The sequence below is a fragment of the Eubalaena glacialis genome, chromosome 4 (genome assembly GCF_028564815.1).
Source record: "Eubalaena glacialis isolate mEubGla1 chromosome 4, mEubGla1.1.hap2.+ XY, whole genome shotgun sequence".
Taxonomy (NCBI): Eukaryota; Metazoa; Chordata; class Mammalia; order Artiodactyla; family Balaenidae; genus Eubalaena; species Eubalaena glacialis.
This window is the reverse complement of record NC_083719.1, coordinates 153,774,557-153,792,151: the sequence shown is the minus strand read 5'-3', so window position 1 is coordinate 153,792,151 and position 17,595 is coordinate 153,774,557. Positions and strand designations below refer to the sequence as shown.

The 17,595-nt window shown below is 44.7% G+C and overlaps 2 protein-coding genes across 4 annotated transcripts in view; both read right to left on the bottom strand.

Annotated features, from left to right (window-relative positions):
- Positions 1-1,421, bottom strand: part of ATP6V0E1 (ATPase H+ transporting V0 subunit e1) — a 35,690-nt gene extending 34,269 nt beyond the window's left edge. Inside the window, exon 1 of the mRNA XM_061188476.1 lies at positions 1,241-1,421. Within this exon, the coding sequence (XP_061044459.1) occupies positions 1,241-1,344 (104 nt within the window). The 5' untranslated portion in view covers positions 1,345-1,421. The remainder of the gene's footprint in view (positions 1-1,240) is intronic.
- A 6,352-nt stretch (positions 1,422-7,773) lies between these two features.
- On the bottom strand, positions 7,774-16,648 carry RPL26L1 (ribosomal protein L26 like 1). Of its 3 annotated transcripts, none has more exons than XM_061188474.1 (4): positions 16,572-16,605; positions 16,070-16,246; positions 9,341-9,481; positions 7,774-8,572 (listed from the first exon to the last, which is right to left on the bottom strand). In XM_061188474.1, exons 2-4 carry the CDS (start codon positions 16,235-16,237, stop codon positions 8,444-8,446), a joined length of 438 nt encoding a protein of 145 aa, XP_061044457.1. In that variant the 5' UTR covers positions 16,238-16,246; positions 16,572-16,605; the 3' UTR covers positions 7,774-8,443. The 3 variants fall into 3 exon arrangements, with proteins under 3 accessions (XP_061044457.1, XP_061044458.1, XP_061044456.1); XM_061188475.1 differs by lacking the exon at positions 16,572-16,605 and adding an exon at positions 16,428-16,533; XM_061188473.1 differs by having other exon boundaries at positions 7,775-8,572; positions 16,576-16,648.
- Positions 16,649-17,595: the final 947 nt, after the last annotated feature.

Here is a 17,595-nt window from a genome sequence, read left to right as displayed (position 1 = left end):
TTAATAACCCCAGAATTCTGACACTCTAAATCATCTATTACAGGCTGGAAAGATGACCCTATACAACTGATGCTAGGGGTGGGGTGGGGAGGAGGAACCTAATACAACGAAATGATAGAAATTCATCTACCATTTTTCCTTTTTGAACAAATTATGATTTACTTGTAAGCTCGATGGAAGTAACAGGTCTAACACAGTTTATTCCAGAGAGCAAAAGGGGTTCAGGTCACAAAACATTAAGGAAGTAATAGCATTTTCTTTCCTTTAATAAAGGCAATAGACTTATCCACTCAATAACTCTTTATTGAATGCCTACTATGCACGCAGAGCACTGTGAAGCCACCAATTCGTTTCAAAGAATAAAACAAGAGATGGTGTTCCCCCAAATCTGTGACTTCAGTCTAAGTTTCACCCCACATGATCTTGCCGCTGAGAAAAAATGACTAAAAGGCAAAGAGGAACTAGAAAGAGGGTGTTCCAAAGCCCCTTTGAAGATAAGACCCTGTTTCATACTACAATAAAAAAAAAGTTTACTTACAAAACAGATAAAGCTCTATTTAGCAAAGAAGTCTGGGGGAAAAAAGTCTTTCTTAACCAGTCATTCTAAGAGCTTGTTACACTCCTATACAAGGGCTGGAGAGCCCTTGGAAAGGTATGACGCAGGGGTTTCTAAACAATACCTCCGACTCTTTGGTAATTAATCTCGCTCTAGATCAAGCCCCAGCTAGATCCTGGCGCCCACTAGATGCAAGGCCTGGGCTCAACGTTGTTGCACAAGCTTGTCCTGTGCAACTGCGACAGCCTGTGGGGCAGAGAGATCAATTTCTGTTTTATTTATTTGATCCGTTCCTTTAAAGTTTAGGCAAACGAGGCCTCATTTGGGTGGAGTGCAGGGCTAAAGGGGCGACAGCCGTCTAGGGACGAACCCCAACTTCTCCTTGAGTCGGTATAAACCCATTTCCGACTGCAGCCTCCCCACACAGAGACGTGATGAGAAAAAATTCCCCTACAACTCCTTCCCAAGGAGGGTCCGCCGGAAGTCACCCTCCTCACGCTCAGGCCGGGAGGCACTGAGGCTGCTGCGATAAGGAAGTCGGGGGGCTGCACGGGGGTCGGGGCCTGATTGGAGGGCAGGATCACCCGGGCAAGGTCTCCGACCGGTGCGGGGTCGCCCCCTCCCCCGCCCGGCTCTGCGGGTCCTCACCGCGCGTCCCTCCCCAGGCGGGCCTGGCCCACTTACCCCCGGTTGGGACCCTTAGGGATGAACCAGGGCACCAGGAAGCCGACGAAGCCCCAGAACACGCTCATCACGATGAGAGGCACGGTGAGGCCGGTATACGCCATGGCTGCTGCGGGAGGTGCCAGCCCCTGCCCCGCCGCCTCCCTGCGGTCCCACCCGGAAGTGTCAACACCGGCCGCGTGACCTGCGCGCGCAAAAACCCGCCTCCCGCACCCCACGTGACCTCGCGCCGGACTCCGCCCCGCCGGGGACCGGGAGACAGAGCCCCGCCCTCCCCCGGCCGGTCTTGGGGTTCCTGCTCCTTTGAGGGACGTCGGTCACCCCAGAGCCCCAGAGGTAGGGGTAAGTCACCAGGGGCTCAGCAAAGTTTTCTGATACGAAGGTGACCCTTTTAAGAAACGAGTGTAGTTATTTACAGCTTTATCTTCTTATGCAACAAACATATAAAGAACTTAATAGTAAGTTTCTGTTCAGGCACTGGGCCATGAGCTTTAAGTGCTTGAGTTTGTTTTGAACACCTCACGACAGCCTATGAAGTCGTTTTCATTATTATCCCCACTTTGCCGTTGAAGAAACTGAGGCCCAGGGAGGAGGTTAAGGATCTTGGCCAGAGTCACATAGCTACTAAGTGGCAGAGCCAGGATTTAACCTTTGACGGTGTGATTTTCAAGGCCAGTGCTCTTAGCTACTTACCTACTGAATGACTTGTGCACTGTGCCAAGTTTGGGGGTTACAGAAATCAAACAGACACCGCCTCCCCTCAGGGAGTTCACAGGCTGGTGAGATGGACTTGTGAGCAGGCCACTCAATGCAGTGTGAAGGTAGAGTGGACCATAGTGCACAACTTTTCCATCCCAGCCAGTCCTGAGCTGAGCCTTGAAAGAGGAGTAGAAATTAGCCAGAATAGTAAGGAGAAGGTAACATGGAGTTTCAAATGCTTGCCAAGGATTTTCACATACGTTCGTTGTAGTATGTGACAACCTTGGAACAGAGGAACCCAGTCTCAGAGAGGTTGACAGGGCTCTCAGGCAGAAGCAAGATGGAAAGCAAATCTATAAACCAATCCAATGTGCTTTACCCTGGACCATGGTTTCCCTGCAGTAGTCACATTTCCTTACCTGGAATTGCCTCCTGATTTCTTTCTTCATTCAACTAGAATGGATTCCTGGATTAAATGGGAAATTGGACCAAAGATCTTTAGTATCTCTTGAAACACGATTCCAAGCCTTTACCTGAAGGACAAGGCAGGAAACTAGTTGGTCTCCTTCGTGCTCATCCTGCCCCCCGCAACAACTCAGTCTCAACAGAAATTCTATTGTCCTTAAGTTCCAGTCCAGGCATCACCTTCACCAAGACCTATTTTCATTCTGTTATTGCATGTCTTGTGGCCTTCTACTTGTTTGTGTGCATAAATTAACCAACCCTCTACTAGAGGGCAAACTCCTTGATTATGGGCACTGTTTAACTGATCTTTGTTCTTAGAAGCACTTTATACATAGAATGTGCTCAATAAACACTTGTACAACTGAATTGAATAGTTAAGAAAGGGTGAAGGGCTTCCCTGGTGGCGCAGTGGTTGAGAGTCTGCCTGCTAATGCAGGGGACACGGGTTCGAGCCCTGGTCCGGGAAGATCCCACATGCCGCGGAGCAACTGGGCCCGTGAGCCACAATTACTGAGCCTGCACGTCTGGAGCCTGTGCTCGGCAACAAGAGAGGCCGCGATAGTGAGAGGCCCGTGCTCCGCGATGAAGAGTGGCCCCCGCTTGCCACAACTAGAGAAAGCCCTCGCACAGAAACTAAGACCCAACACAGCCAAAAATAAATAAATTAATTTTAAAAAAAAAGGGTGAAATCAGCCAGAACTAAATTAGAGAAAAAAGTTTGCTCTTTCTTCCCATTTCTTTTTTTAAAAACTTATTTCTAATCGTGGCAAAATAAATATACATAACATAAAACTTACCTTATCATTTTTAAGTGTACAGTCCAATAGTGTTAAGTATATTCACACTGTTGTACACCTGATCTCCAGAACATTTTCATACCCACTAAACAAATCCCCATTCTCTCCTCCCCCCGCCCCTGGCAACCACCATCCTACTTTCTATTTCTATAAGCTTGACTACTCAAGATACCTGATATAAGTGGAATCATAGAACATTTGTCTTTTTGTGACTGGCTTATTTCACTTAGCATAATGTCCTCTAGATTCATCCATGTTGTAGCATGTATCAGAATTTCCATCCTTTTTAAGGCTGAGTAATATTCAACTGTATGTATGTACCACATTTTGTTTCTCCATTCATCCGTGGTTGGATAGTTGGGTTGCTTCCACTTTTTTGGCTATTGTAAATTTTTTTCCCCTTTTTAAAATAAATGCAGATATTTTTAAGTTGATCTTGGTAAGTCTAACTTTTGCCTTGCCTTCTTGGCAGCCTCTCTGAGAAGCAGATGTTGGGGAGCACTGTTCAGACACCAGTTCTGTCGAAATCTGTTTCAGCCTCTGTGAGAGAGAAAAGTCTTTAATCTCGGTATTATATTTGTGGGCTAGTATTGGCCAATAGCTCCCTCTATCAGTCAGGCTGTCCAAAACATTTTATCACATGTTCCAAGTGAAAACTGTGGAGAAGGCCAGGAACTAGGATTCAGTGACCCTCTGAATGAAGAAATATTCTCTGCTTTCAAGGCATTTAAAGTCTCCTGCAGGAAATAAACCAGACTTTGGGCAGCGTGGTCCCAGGACTGCTGGGGAGTCCCTGAGACTCTCCCAGGGGGTCCACCAAGTCCTCTCTTTTCTAACTACCAATCTGTGTGAGGTTGAATTTTCTTCCTTTGCTTCCTTTTCTTCCAAAACATCATATTGCAACAGACTGAATGCAGAAGCATTGTAAGAATCCATTTGCCTTCTACTAAACCAGACATGAAGGAATTTTGCAAAAATGTAACACAATGTCACTCTTTTTGCAACATTTTTTTGTTTTGTATTGGAAAAAATAGTTATTTTCCTTAAAAATGTTATTTCTGTTAACATGTTTTGGGTTTATTATTTTTTTAATGAATTTAAAATAAGTCTTAAAATTTTAATGTCTAATATGGTAAATTATATTGATAGATATAACCTTCATAAATAAGGTCTTTGGGCCCTCAATAATTTTTAAATTAGAGGAAAATTCTCGGAGGCAACTTCAGTAGGACGAAATAAACAAGAGTGGACCATAAAACACTACAGCGCAAACCCCAAGGAAGCCCTAAACAGGCATGCAGGGTTACAAAGCCATGGAGTCATAAAGCTCCTTTCCAAGTTGATTGAGAACGTTGGAAGTTAGTGGAGAAGCTGAAATTCCAGCAGAATTCACTACTTGTTTGCTCTGCACATATGTAGGGAACATGCACTGCCGGCAGACACCACTGATAATTGCAGCTACCATTTCTCGATGGCCACGTGCCAGTCATTAAACAAGGTACTTTGAATCACCTGTCTCATTCAGTGCTCACAACACCTAATATAGATGTTATTAAATCCATTTTACATATTAAGAAAGAGAGGCTCAGATTCGTAACTTGCCCAAAGTCTAGCTGTTTTAAGCAACAAAACTGGCATCTGAATGTAGGTCTTCGTAGCTCCTGTTCTTCCCACTAAGCCATGCTACCTCTCCTATTTCAAATAGTAAGTCAACCAAAACAAAACAAAAGCAAAAAAAACCTTAAATTATACACGACTTGACAAGATAGAGACATCTAAGGCCTAAGATGAGACCTTTAAAAACCTGTTGCAGAATTAGCTGCCCTCCTACTAGGGATAGGCTAGGATGTGGTTGATTTAATTATTTCTGATGGACAAAGAATATTTTATTTATTACTGATGCATGTTTATATTGTAATTATGGTGTTCAGGCTATACATCAACCTCATATAGTTATTTAAATTTGGATGACCTGCTGTTCTCATGAAGACTTCTTTACAGATCAAACTTTGAGTAAAAACCCAATCATATATGCACAGAATATTTCTAGAAGGATACAAAAGACTGGAAACAGTGACTGCTTCTGGGGAGAACTTACTGACTGAGAGTCAGCGTGACAAGGAAACTTACCTTTTTTTTTTTTTTTTTTGGCCATGCTGAGCGGCTTGTGGGATCTTAGTTCCCCAACCATCCCCGACCAAGGATTGAACCCATGCCCCTGCAATGGAAGTGCGGAGTCCTAATCACTGGACCACCAGGGAATTCCCAGGAAACTTACTTTTCACTGTATACCTTTTGTACCTTTTTATGTTGTACTATATATATATTACTTCTTAAAAAAAAAAAAACTAATTTAAAAAAACAATGAACAAAGACCCAAGCCATTACCAGATTGGAACTGCTCAAAGTCTGTAGCATCAGCAGAGTATGAAGGACTCTTGGTTAGTACAGTTCTGCTGGGTTCCCAGAAGATTTGGTTACTTATTTGCCTACCCAACTCACATGGAAACCTCTGTAGCTGAACATCTCAACCCAAGTGCACTATGAAAGCAGACATTCAGAAGCAGTTATGTGAAGTTTAAAAGTTTGGAGTCTTCCCAAAATAGCACAAGGGGACTCACTCAAGTAAATGGACATCTGCAAATTTGATGAAAAGGTCAGTAGGAAACTGCTTAATTCAAACTCATTCCAGGAAACATGCTAAAAACCCCCAGGCCAAAACCTTGATAAGCAGGCCCACCCAGCTGGCATTCTGCAGTCTCCATTTCCTGCAGCAGCCCAAACATTGCTGCCTTTAAACCCTCCCCCTTTGTTCAAGAACCAGCATTTATCCAAACTCCCTGGAGAAAAACTTTCCCCTCTGCTCCTGCAGACAAACTGCACTGCCAATCTCCTCAGAAAGACAATAGCTAGCATTTGCTGAGTTCTCTGTGCTTTACACGCAGTATCTCAAGTAGTAAGTCTGACAACTCTGTAAAGTAGGTTCTCTTCTCTTCCTTTTTCTCTTTTTTCTCTTTCTCTTTTTCTTTTTCTTTCTTTCTCCTTCCTTCCTTCCTTCCTTCTTTCTTAATACATTTATTTACTTTATTTTTGGCTGCATTGGATCTTAGTTGCTGCGTGCCGTCTTTCTCTAGTTGCGGCGAGCGGGGGCTACTCTTCGTTGCGGTGCACGGGCTTCTCATTGCGGTGGCTTCTCTTGCTGCGGAGCACGGGCTCTAGGTGCGCAGGCTTCAGTAGTTGTGGCACACGGGCTCAGTAGTTGTGGCTCATGGGCTGTAGAGCGCAGGCTCAGTAGTTGTGACGCATGGGCTTAGTTGCGCCGCGGCATGTGGGATCTTCCCGGACCAGGGCTCAAACCCGTGTCCCCTACGTTGGCAGGCAGATTCTTAACCACTGCGCCACCAGGGAAGTCCCAGAGGTAGGTACTCTTTTCATCTCAATTTTATAAATGACAAACCTGAGGCCCAGAGAGGTTAGGCCATTTGCCCAGGGTCACACAGCTAGGAGCTGACTGAGCTGGGATTAGAGCTCTCAATTGATGTCAAATTCCTGCTCTTGATCATGCACTATTATTCACATGGCTGATGATAAAAAGCCTGGTGTGACTTGGGGGAGATTACAGCTCTCAGAGCTCCTATCTAACCCTTGTATTGAACAAAGTTGCTGAAAAGAAACCAAATCTAACTCTTAGGAAATATAATTTAGGCTTCATGGTGAGTGTAATGGCTGGAGCCTAGGGCCCAGACCAGCCATCAGAAGATGTCATCCTACTACAAATATAATCTAGTTTGAAATCTGACTTTTATGCAAATTTGGGGCCCTGAAACATGTGTTGTTCGAAATGAAGACAAAACCTCAAATTAGAAAAATAAAGCACAGCCCTCACTGGTTGACCTACTTGTTATGCTCCCTAGACATACAGTTCAGTGTGCTAACATAGCCACCATGTTTTGGGCACCTGCTCTATTTTATGTGCTCTGTGTATGTATACATCCTAATCCACAATTTCCCAAATTTACCTAGTCATAAGCATCATTACAAGGGCCATATGAAAAATACAGATGCACATGAGACCTGACGAGTTCTCTCTTCAGACGTACTGTATCACAGAATCTCCAGGCAAGAGTTGGAGACTATTTTAGCAACCACCCACGTGACTCCTAAAATCAGGGGAATCTGGTGGACTGCTACTTTTTCAGCCTTGAAGATCAGCGTTTCCAGCTTCTTACCCAGACTAGAGAAACAGAGGGTCATAAAAACGGCTGTCTGAAGACCAGAGCAGGACTTGAATCAAGATCCGTCTGGCTACAGAGCCAGTATCATTCCGCCTACTCTTAAATCAATGCCACAGTCAGAGCATGCGTACTGAGTTCTGTGGTGTGTGATCTTAGCGATCTTCAGTGAAAAATCATTCCTTCTTTGAGTGCAAAGTGAATGTCAGAATTTGAAATAGAAGTTAATTGAACAATAATAGCGATATTAGAATTTATACACTCACACTTGCAAAGTGTGCTCAGAAATAGCCCATTTGATCCTGGCATTTTATTTCTGCATTTTCCATGAGACAGGAAGGCAATGAAGGTATTACCATCTTTTTACTACTGAGAAAATGGAAGCTCAGAGAAGAGCTGTTTGCTCAAAGGCCTTTGACTGTCCAGTGGTAGAGCTGGGATTGGAGCTTGACGACTGGTGACAGTGCTTTTCCCACTAAGGACTAATGCTTTTACTGCTACAAATATGTAAATTCTTCTCTGTTCTATATAAATGTGTAGGCTCTTGTCAGACTCCAGGAAAGGGCTGACTTAAGAGCAGGAGGAACACCAGAGGCAGATGGCTGTGGGAGGTGAATGTCCTTTGATGCACCGAGGCCTGGGTTCAAATCCCAGCTCTATCTCTCATGCTCTCTGGGATTTGGACAATTAACCTAAACTCATTTTCTTCACCAGTCAAAATGGGAAATAACTGATTCAATCAACATTTATTAAGAAACACCAGAGTGTCAGATAAACCCTGTGTTACTAGAGAGCCATAAAAGGCAATAAATATGTTTTGGAACAAGAAAACATGTCCAATTTTCATAAAATTATTAATCGAAACAGCAAAAGTAGATATACAGAGCCACATATCAATAACGAAACAGGAAGGAAATGAAACGTTCCAGAGACACCTCGAAAAGTTTCAAAGGAATACACACCAGGCAAAAGAATCTACAGATAAACTGTGGTTGCACAAAAGGTTATATTCATTCCTGCATTTTCTCAATAAGTTCTTCCTTATATTTGCCTTTCTCTTTTCCAACTTGTCGAGATTTGGCTTTGCGTTCAAGAATTTTTTTCCGATCTTTATCCAGTTTTAGCCTGGTGATAACCACCTGTTAGCATGAAAGAATAAACAGATATTGAATTTTTTTTTTTTTTTTAAGGAGAAAGGACTTATAACCACAATTAATCTTATACAGCAGATCTTCCCTCGACAACAGCAGCTTGGGTTCCTTCTTCTGCTACCCAATGCCCAGCTCCTAACTCTTGAGGATCTAGAAGACCATTTAGATAATTTAGTGGTACGAAGTGTCATTTAGCTTGTGAAACATTATACTACCGACATGGATGGTTTGTCTATCCATGTTGGCAGTATAATTTGCCCTTGGCTGGCAAAATGCATTGTTTTAAAAATACCTGCATTCCCACCAGCTACTGGGCAATACAGAGATCATAAAGATGAGTGAGACCCAACCATTCTGCCCTTAAGGATCTGAAACTCTGGAGGAGAGACCCTACAATACAACGTATAAAATGGGAGGTTAAAGGAGGAACAGCATATTCCACCAGGTGGGTGTGAGGGCCGAAGGAAGAGGTGTTCTCTCTTCTCCCTCTGGACACTCTCTAGTGGTAAAGTGATGCCTGGAATGCCTGGAACACTCTTGCTACCAGCTTGCAGACGGGGCCTTCACCAAGGATGACAAAACAGTAGGGAAAGGAACTGGATCTCTTACGATATCACTAAGCCAGTGAACCAACCAAGCCTTCCTCCCAAGGAAGCCCTTACCATGGCCGCCTGTGCAGACAGTACCAACAGCCAACAACTCTAGTAGGAATGCTATGCTACACGCCCACTACCACTGCGCAGTCCCAGGCCATACCTTGCTTGGGTGAATGCCCACGTGGACAGTTGTGCCATTAGCCTTCTCACGCTGCACCCGCTCGATGTAGATGACATATTTCTTTCTGTACACCTGGACTACCTTGCCAATTTGCTGACCTTTGTAGTGTCCTCGAACCACCTGAGAGAAAATACAAAAGAGAATTCTCCCCATTTCTAATGCTTGAACATCATAGTGAGGAAACTAATTATCAGGAACACACAGGCTAAAAATAGAACTTTTTGTATTCAGGCAAATTTTGAATTTTGATTCAATCAAAATCAGCTGGGTTTGTTTTTTTTTTTTTTGGTATAAATCTGCTTTGTATTATTCTAAGTCAGGTGGAAATTCTTTGCCTGTATTTTTTTCTTCTCTTACCTGAACAAAACATTCCTTGAACTAAGATGGTCATCACATGACTAGTCCTGAGAGTAAAAAAATATAATCGCTGTACATCTAAAACTAATACATGTTAGGGACTTCCCTGGTGGTCCAGTGGTTAAGAATCCACCTGCCAATGCAGGGGACATGGGTTCGATCCCTGGTCCAGGAAGATCCCACATGCCGCGGAGCAACTAAGCCCGTGCACCATAACTACTAAGCCCACATGCCACAACTACTGAAGTCCCTGCGTCTAGAGCCCGTGCTCCACAACAAGAGAGCTACTACTACTAAGTAGCTCTACTAAGTAGCTCTACTAAGCCAACACATTGAGAAGCCCGTGCACTGCAACGAAGAGTAGCCCCCGCTCGCCGCAACTAGAGAAAGCCCACGCGCAGCTATGAAGATCCAGCGCAGCCAAAAATAAATATTAAAAAATAAATAAAACTAATACGTGTTATATGTCAATTATAGCTCATTTTACAAAAAGTAAAATAAAAAAAAATATATAATCACTCTCAAGATCTAAACAGAGAATGGTTAAAGAAATTATACTTAGTAACTGAATCACTTTGCTGTACACCAGAAACTAACACAACATTGTAAATCAACTATACTTCAATTAAAAAAAATATTATATTGAGATTCTCAGGCAACCATCTAAAACCCATGTTTTCAAAAAACAATTTATGACCAAGGAAAATGCTCAAGATATGACCTTTAGAGAAAAAATACAAGGCTATATATATAGTCTGAATCTTATGTGTATACACTTCATATATATATATATGGCATGTAACATGAGATGAAGATATATCCAAATGTCAATAATGGTTGCCATTAGGAAGGAAGGAGAATTACTAATGACTATTTTTTAATTTATGTTCTTCTAAATTTCAAGATTTCTACAATTAATACAAATATTTTATAGTCAGAAAAAAAATAAAACGTTAAATTAAAATCTCGTGGGCTATTTTTGCAACTAAAAATCAGCTCATACTCCAATTCTATTCAAAAACCAACTAGATTATGGTTTCCCTAAAGGCAGGAGCCTATTAAACAGTAGCCATATAAGCATAGAGGAAATACTACATGTAAAGAATTGGTGAATCTCAATACTCCTAAAATGTCTACCCACATTGTTCAGCTTACTCACCAGGGTGATTTTCAGGTTGAAAAGACAACAGCCATGCATGCCTCACTGAAAATCCACCACAGTCTACGTGACCAGAGACCCTCACATGCAAAAAGTAGGTGAAAAAGCCCCTATTAACTATCATCCTGATTGAAGAAAGATGTTAATAAAAGGAGTCAAAGGAACACCCGTGATAAAGAGAAGTGGACAAATGCTAGACCCAGCGAGGAGGGAGACAGGATAAGACTCAATCGACTGTGGAAAGGTGAGGGAGAAGAGGCGAGGATGACATCCAGAGTCTGGTTGGGCAACTGGATGGATGGATGTGCCTTTTCCAGAGGCATGGAACATGAAAATTCCATACACAGCGGGAAGGCCAACTGGGCTGGTGACAAAGACCTGCGAGTCATCCAAGGAGATGGCAACTGAAAGCCTGATTTTACTTAGGGAGCTGGTGGTACGAGAATGTAGAAATCTGAGAAAAGCCAACATTTTGGAAGAGCTTATGAAAGAGACTGAAGTGGCCAGGAAGAATGGCAAACCAGGAAGTGTGGTGTTAGAGTAGCCAAGACAAGAAGGTCAAATGCCCTAGGATGGTCAGCTACTGGAAGGATAGTAACAGCTGACAACAAGCTGGTCACTGGTGGTCATGGCACAGTGCTTTCGATGGAGTGGTGGGATGGAAGCCGTTACAATAAGGCAGTGAGTTCACCGGAGGTGAGAAGACGAAGGTGAAAAAAGACTGACCCAAGGAGCTTGGATCTGAAGAGGATGAGAGAGGACACATGTTCAACGTGGATGTGAAGTTAAGGGATAATTTTCTATTTTTAAAGAGGGGGAAACACGAATATGTTTAAATGCTGATGAGAAGGAACAAGTATGGAGGAAGAGGTAAAGGAAACTGTAGAGAAAGGGGATAATGGATAGAAGGATCTCAAGAGGGGAGAAGAGAGTGGTGGATGTCACATGCAGTGGCAGCAGGATAGCTTACACAGAAACAGGGATTTCTCTTTCACTGTAACAGGAAAGAATGAAGACGGGAGGGGTGCAACTGCAGGTAAGTCAGAGGGTGTGGAGCCGGGAGTTCTGCAAGATCCTGGACAATAGTTCTAATTTACTCTGTAAAATAGGAGGCATAGTCAACTGCTCAGAGAAAGGTAGGTGAGATTTAGAAGATCCCAAGAGAGAAAAGGCAGTTTTAACAAACCTAATTGGGACGATTTTATTCTCCTGGTCAGAGAAGTGCTTACCCAGTATGGCCTTTGGAGTTAAGAGACCTGGATTCCTGGCTCAGACACTCATTTTCTATATTATTCTTTATTACTTTACCTGAGTTTCATTTTCTTCATATCTAAAAAGGAAACCATTCATAACCCCACAGGCATTAAAAAAATGGCAGCTCCTTCTCCCCTGCCCTCCTTTTCTTTTTTTTTTTACACATTTTTAAAAAAATTTATTTATTTTATTTATTTATTTTTGGCTGTGTTGGGTCTTCGTTGCTGCGCGCGGGCTTTCTCTAGTCACGGTGAGCGGGAGCTACTCTTTGTTGTGGTGCGCGGGCTTCCCGTTGTAGTGGCCTCTCTTGTTTCGGAGCACGGGCTCTAGGCGCATGGGCTTCAGTAGTTGTGGCTCGCAGGCTCTAGAGCGCAGACTCAGTAGTTGTGGCACATGGGCTTCAGTAGTTGTGGCTCGCAGGCTCTAGAGCGCAGACTCAGTAGTTGTGGCACATGGGCTTAGTTGCTCCGTGGCATGTGGAATCTTCCCGGACCAGGGCTCAAACCCATGTCCCCTGTGTTGGCAGGCAGATTCTTAACCACTGCACCACCAGGGAAGCCCCTGCCCTCCTTTTCTTTATCTCACCTTCCAATTCCATCCAGTCAACAGTTTTCATCCATTCAATAAATATTGACTGTGCCCCTGTTGTGTGCCAGGCTCTGCACTGAGGTCAGGTAACAAAAAAGAAAAGTTCTCTGGCCTCACGGAGCTTAGTGTGATGGGTAGTAGGCAGTTAACAGGTAAACATGCAAATATATAATCCTAACTGGAACAGGGCACATGGGAAGATACTGAGATGATAAAAAATGGTCTATGTCATATTAAGGTGATGCTACATGGTTTTACATCTGCCAAAACTCACCCGTGCATTTCACTGTATGTAAGTTATGCCTCAGTTTTTTTTAAAAAATGATCTCAAATTGTGTTCATTGCTATGAAAAAAGAATAAAGGATGCTATACTAAAATACTGAGTAGTATCTGGGAAGGCTTTTCTGAGGAACTGACATTAATATAAGACCTGCAAAAGGAGGAGTTAGCCAGGTAAAGGGGAGAAGAGCACTCCAGGCAGAGGGAGCATTCTGGACAAAGACGCAGAGGGAGAAAAGATTTAGGTGCATTTAAGGACCTGAAAAGACCAATGTGTTTGAAGTACAGAGCATGTGGGGGATAATGAGATGAGGTCAGAGAATTAGACCTGGACTGGCTCACACAGGGCCTTGTCAATGATTTAGATTTTACAGCAAGCACATCAAGCACCACTGATAGGTTTTAAGCAGGATCTGATTTGCAAACAATGCCACTCTGTGGAGAATGGACTAGAGTAACAGTGGAAGCTACAGATGCTTTGAACTAAAATGGAAATATAAAGAAGTGGTCAGATTCAAGACGTATTTTGGAGGTAAAATCAACAAGACTTAGTGATCGATTAGAAGAGAGGGGTTAGGGAAAGTTAATAATAATTTAAAGGTTTATGGTATACCTAAGTGGGGAGATACAAGTGTCACTTATTGAGGTGTGAAAGATGGGAGGAGAATCAGATTTTAGAGCAGTGGGAATATCAGGATCTCATGCATAAGAAGCTTGAGATGTCTGTGAGATATCCAAATACAGATGTTCAGCAGGCAGTCAGATCTACAGCTCTGTGGTCAGAACAGTAGTTTGGACTGGGATGTAAAAGAGGAAGGTGTTAGCACAGAGCAGACATTTAAAACTTTAGGAATAAATATTACCACCTAGGTAGACCATGTAGGCCAGCCAATGGAAGACCAGGTGCAGGCCCTGACGAACTCCAGCATTTAGGGACCAGGCAGAGGAAACATAGCCAGCAAAGGAGTCTGAGAAGTTGCAAGTAAACTGTGAGCCTGAAGTGTCACAGAAGCTAAAAATAGAAACTATTTCAAGAAGTAAGGTGGTGCAACCTATGCCAAATGATGCTGAAAAAGTCAAGGACGGGGCTTCCCTGGTGGCCCAGTGGTTAAGAACCCGCCTGCCAATGCAGGGGACACGGGTTTGAGCCCTGGTCCGGAAGATCCCACATGCTGCAGAGCAACTAAGCCCGTGCGCCACAACTACTGAGCCTGCACTCTAGAGCCCACGAGCCACAACTACTGAGCTCGTGTACTACAACTACTGAAGCCCACGCACCGAGAGCCCGTGCTCCACAACAAGAGAAGCCACGGCAAAGAGAAGCCTGTGCACCGCAATGAAGAGTAGTCCCCGCTTGCCGCAACTAGAGAAAACCCATGCGCAGCAACAAAGACTCAACGCAGCCAGAAAAACAACAAAAACAAAAGTCAAGGACAGTGAGACCAAGATGTGACCACTGAATTTAGTCATAAAGAGGTTGGTGGGGACTTCCCTGGTGGCGCAGTGGTTAAGAATCTGCCTGCCAATGCAGGGGACACGGGTTCAAGCCCTGGTCTGGGAAGATCCCACATGCTGTGGAACAACTAAACCCATGCGCCACAACTACTGAGCCTGCACTCTAAAACCCGTGAGCCGCAACTAGTGAGTCCACGTGCCACAACTACTGAAGCCCATGCGCCTAGAGCCCGCGCACCGCAACAAAGAGAAAGCCCCGCGCAGCAACAAAGACCCAATGCAGCCATAAATAAATACATACATACATAAATACATAAATAAATAAATAAGAGGTTATTGGTGATCTCAGCCAAAAGCAGTTTCTGTAAAGTAAAGAATCCAGATTTTCCAGGTCTCTTGCAAAACTGAAGAATCTGACAACAACTGAATGTAACTGAAGAGTCTTCATTTCCCTATCGCAGCAATGGGCTGAGGGTATATGACTATCTCTTAAAAGAGCCCACTTCCTTTAATTTGCCTAACTAGACCCTAGAGGCATTTGCAATCCCCCCATTCTAGAACATGTCTGATGGGAAGGATCCAGGAGAGAAGAGGTTGAACCATACTTCTGAATTATTTTTTTCTACGCTATTCCTGTCACAATCTCAGCCTAACTTATCCCCTGCTTCCAATCTTTTCCTCCTCAAAGCTTCAGAGTCCCAGTGCCTTAGGTGATCCACCAAATCCCTTACTTCATTCTCTAAAACAATGGTTCTCAACTGGGGGAGGGTGGCAGGGGTGGATTTTGCTCCCCAGAGACACTGGGCAATACCTGGAAATATTTCTGCTTGCCATAACTGTGAGGAGGTGCTACTGGCATCTAGTGGGGAGAGACTAGGGATGCTGCTAAACATCCTACAGTGCCCAGGAGAGCTCAGCACAACAAAGAATTATCCAGCCCAAGAAGTCAATAGTGCTGAGGTTTTAAGAGGGGCCTGTAGGTCTTGTGCACTGTTAGTGTTCTAGGGAACACTGCCTGGGAAGTGCTCAATAAATATTCCCTCAAGGAATGAACATAGCCCCTGTCTATTTTACTCACCCTCACTTCCCCTCCCTACTACACATCCTAATCCTAAGCTCCAGTCACAGAAAACAGAGAACTTATACTTTCTCACATGGGCTGTACTCTCACAATTTCAGGCCTCTGACTTGCTGCTGCTTCTCCATTCTCCCCGCCAAGTCCAGCACCATCAAATGCCCAGCTTCCACTAAACTCCATGATACCAAAACCCTACTCTTATCGCAAAACATTCCCCTGCAAAGTCTGGTTCAAATAGCCACCCTGGGCAATGCCTGGCAAACTAGCAGCCTCGCAGACAAAGTAAGAAAACAAGAGTTTTGCTTGGCTGGGACAGTATATTTCTCAAATTATTATTATTAAAGAATTGAGTTGGAATGCTCTAAATTAGGCTGGACAGGCGCTCTCTGGTGACTCTGGGCCCCATCTCCGGTCTAACACATCTGCAGGGTCACATCACCTGCCAGTCCTCCACGTCCAAGCACACTCGACGTTCTCAGGCAGAGGCGGCGCCCGAGCGCCACGCAGCTGGGTAACTAGAGCCCGGAGGACACGTACCTGGACCTCGTCGTCCTTGCGGATGGGCATGGAGCGAACGTTGTACTTCTGCCGCAGCTCCTTGGAGAGCGGAGACGACATGATCTTCCTGCGCACGTGGGAGGGGGCATTGAAGTGACGTTTGCGGTTTTTGCTGCGGTCCGAGGTCACGAAGGGGTTGAACTTCATGGTGACGGTCTGCAAAGAAAGGCAAGGGAGAGAGCGAAGGGATGCTCAATGGGGTACCGGGACATTCTCTCCATCCGGGCCACTTCTCCCATCCCCGCGCAAGGGCTCTAGGGAGGTGGCCTCGGAAGAAAGCGACTGAAGGAAAATGAAGTATGTGAAGGCTCTGGGTGTTACACAGAGCAAGGCGTACATGGGGAGCACATGCTTGACTAAACGGATGTGGGGCGAAGGTGGCCCTGGGACCTTGAGGCTGACTGAAGGAGGAGGGCTCGGACTGCACGGTTGGGGGTCACGCAGAGAGATCTCTAGGGAGGCATGCAGCCCCTGCACTCACCTACCTGGCGACCGCAGAGTTCAGACCCTGGGCGCGCAAAGCCGGAAGTGAGGCTTCCTTGCCGCGCAAGCGCAGAAAGAAAGCAATGCTCCATTCCTATCGGAACGAAACTGAATAGCGCCCCCTCAGGCATGGGGTGGGATCGCAGTGCCTCGTTTTCGGGGGCCATGGGAGCTCTAGGCGGCTCCGGGAGTCATGCCTGGAACCCGGTGACTTGGTGCCGCTGAGGAGAAGGGGCCTGCAATAAAGGCTTGTTGATGTTCTTTTAATAGGTACATTTTCAGTAGTCTCTCTCCTACCCCAAACTCTTTGCCCCTGTTACCCTCCGCAGAGGTCGTCTAGGCGTATGGTAGGGGGGATTTAACATTGCTGTAAATGCAGTCGGCTAACTTGCTTCTTCAAAATCACCGAGGAGCCTGTTCAAAATGCAGATTTTTGTGTTCCACCAACAGCCCTGCGAAATCAGACAGCGTTAGGTCGGGGTCAGGGGCTCTGAATTTAGAGCAAGCACTTCCCCTCACCAAAGATTTTGAGGCGCACCCATGTTTGAGCGTCATTACAAACCAACCACTTGGCTTTGCAAAACTTCACCCCAGTCTTTTAGCCCTTTTTAGAAGAGCTGGAGTTGTAGTGAGACCTGAACCCAAGTGCCTCTTCACGTTGCTGGACCTTGGCTCCTTATATGTGAAATGGGGATGATCTTAAGTAGATGACTCATAGAGTTGTTATGAGGACTAAATGAGTTAATCCGTTTTATGTGTTTAGAACAGTGTCTGGCGCATAGCGCTCAATTACAGCCAGCTATTATTCCTAAAGAGAGCGGAGGCCTTGCTCCAGGACAGCCCTAAGGACAGGCCTCACCAGAGTCAGACTTTTGCCATTAACTCCCAATGACGCAAACTGTAAGCTTTCCGTGTTTGATGTAAACACGTGCAATGCGCCATGCTAACTGAAGCTGTGCTCTCTCTCCCCTTTTAACTCCGTTGAGAGTCTTCTTTAAAAGCCTGCTAGGGCAGCAGGGATT

Excerpts from the sequence above, each read along its gene's own strand:
- RPL26L1 (XM_061188473.1), bottom strand. The coding sequence starts at position 16,237 with ATGAAGTTCAACCCCTTCGTGACCTCGGACCGCAGCAAAAACCGCAAA. Across the intron at positions 9,482-16,069 it reads GCAAGGACGACGAGGTCCAG|GTGGTTCGAGGACACTACAA; the intron begins GTACGTGTCCTC and ends ATTTTCTCTCAG. Across the intron at positions 8,573-9,340 it reads TGGGCATTCACCCAAGCAAG|GTGGTTATCACCAGGCTAAA; the intron begins GTATGGCCTGGG and ends TCATGCTAACAG.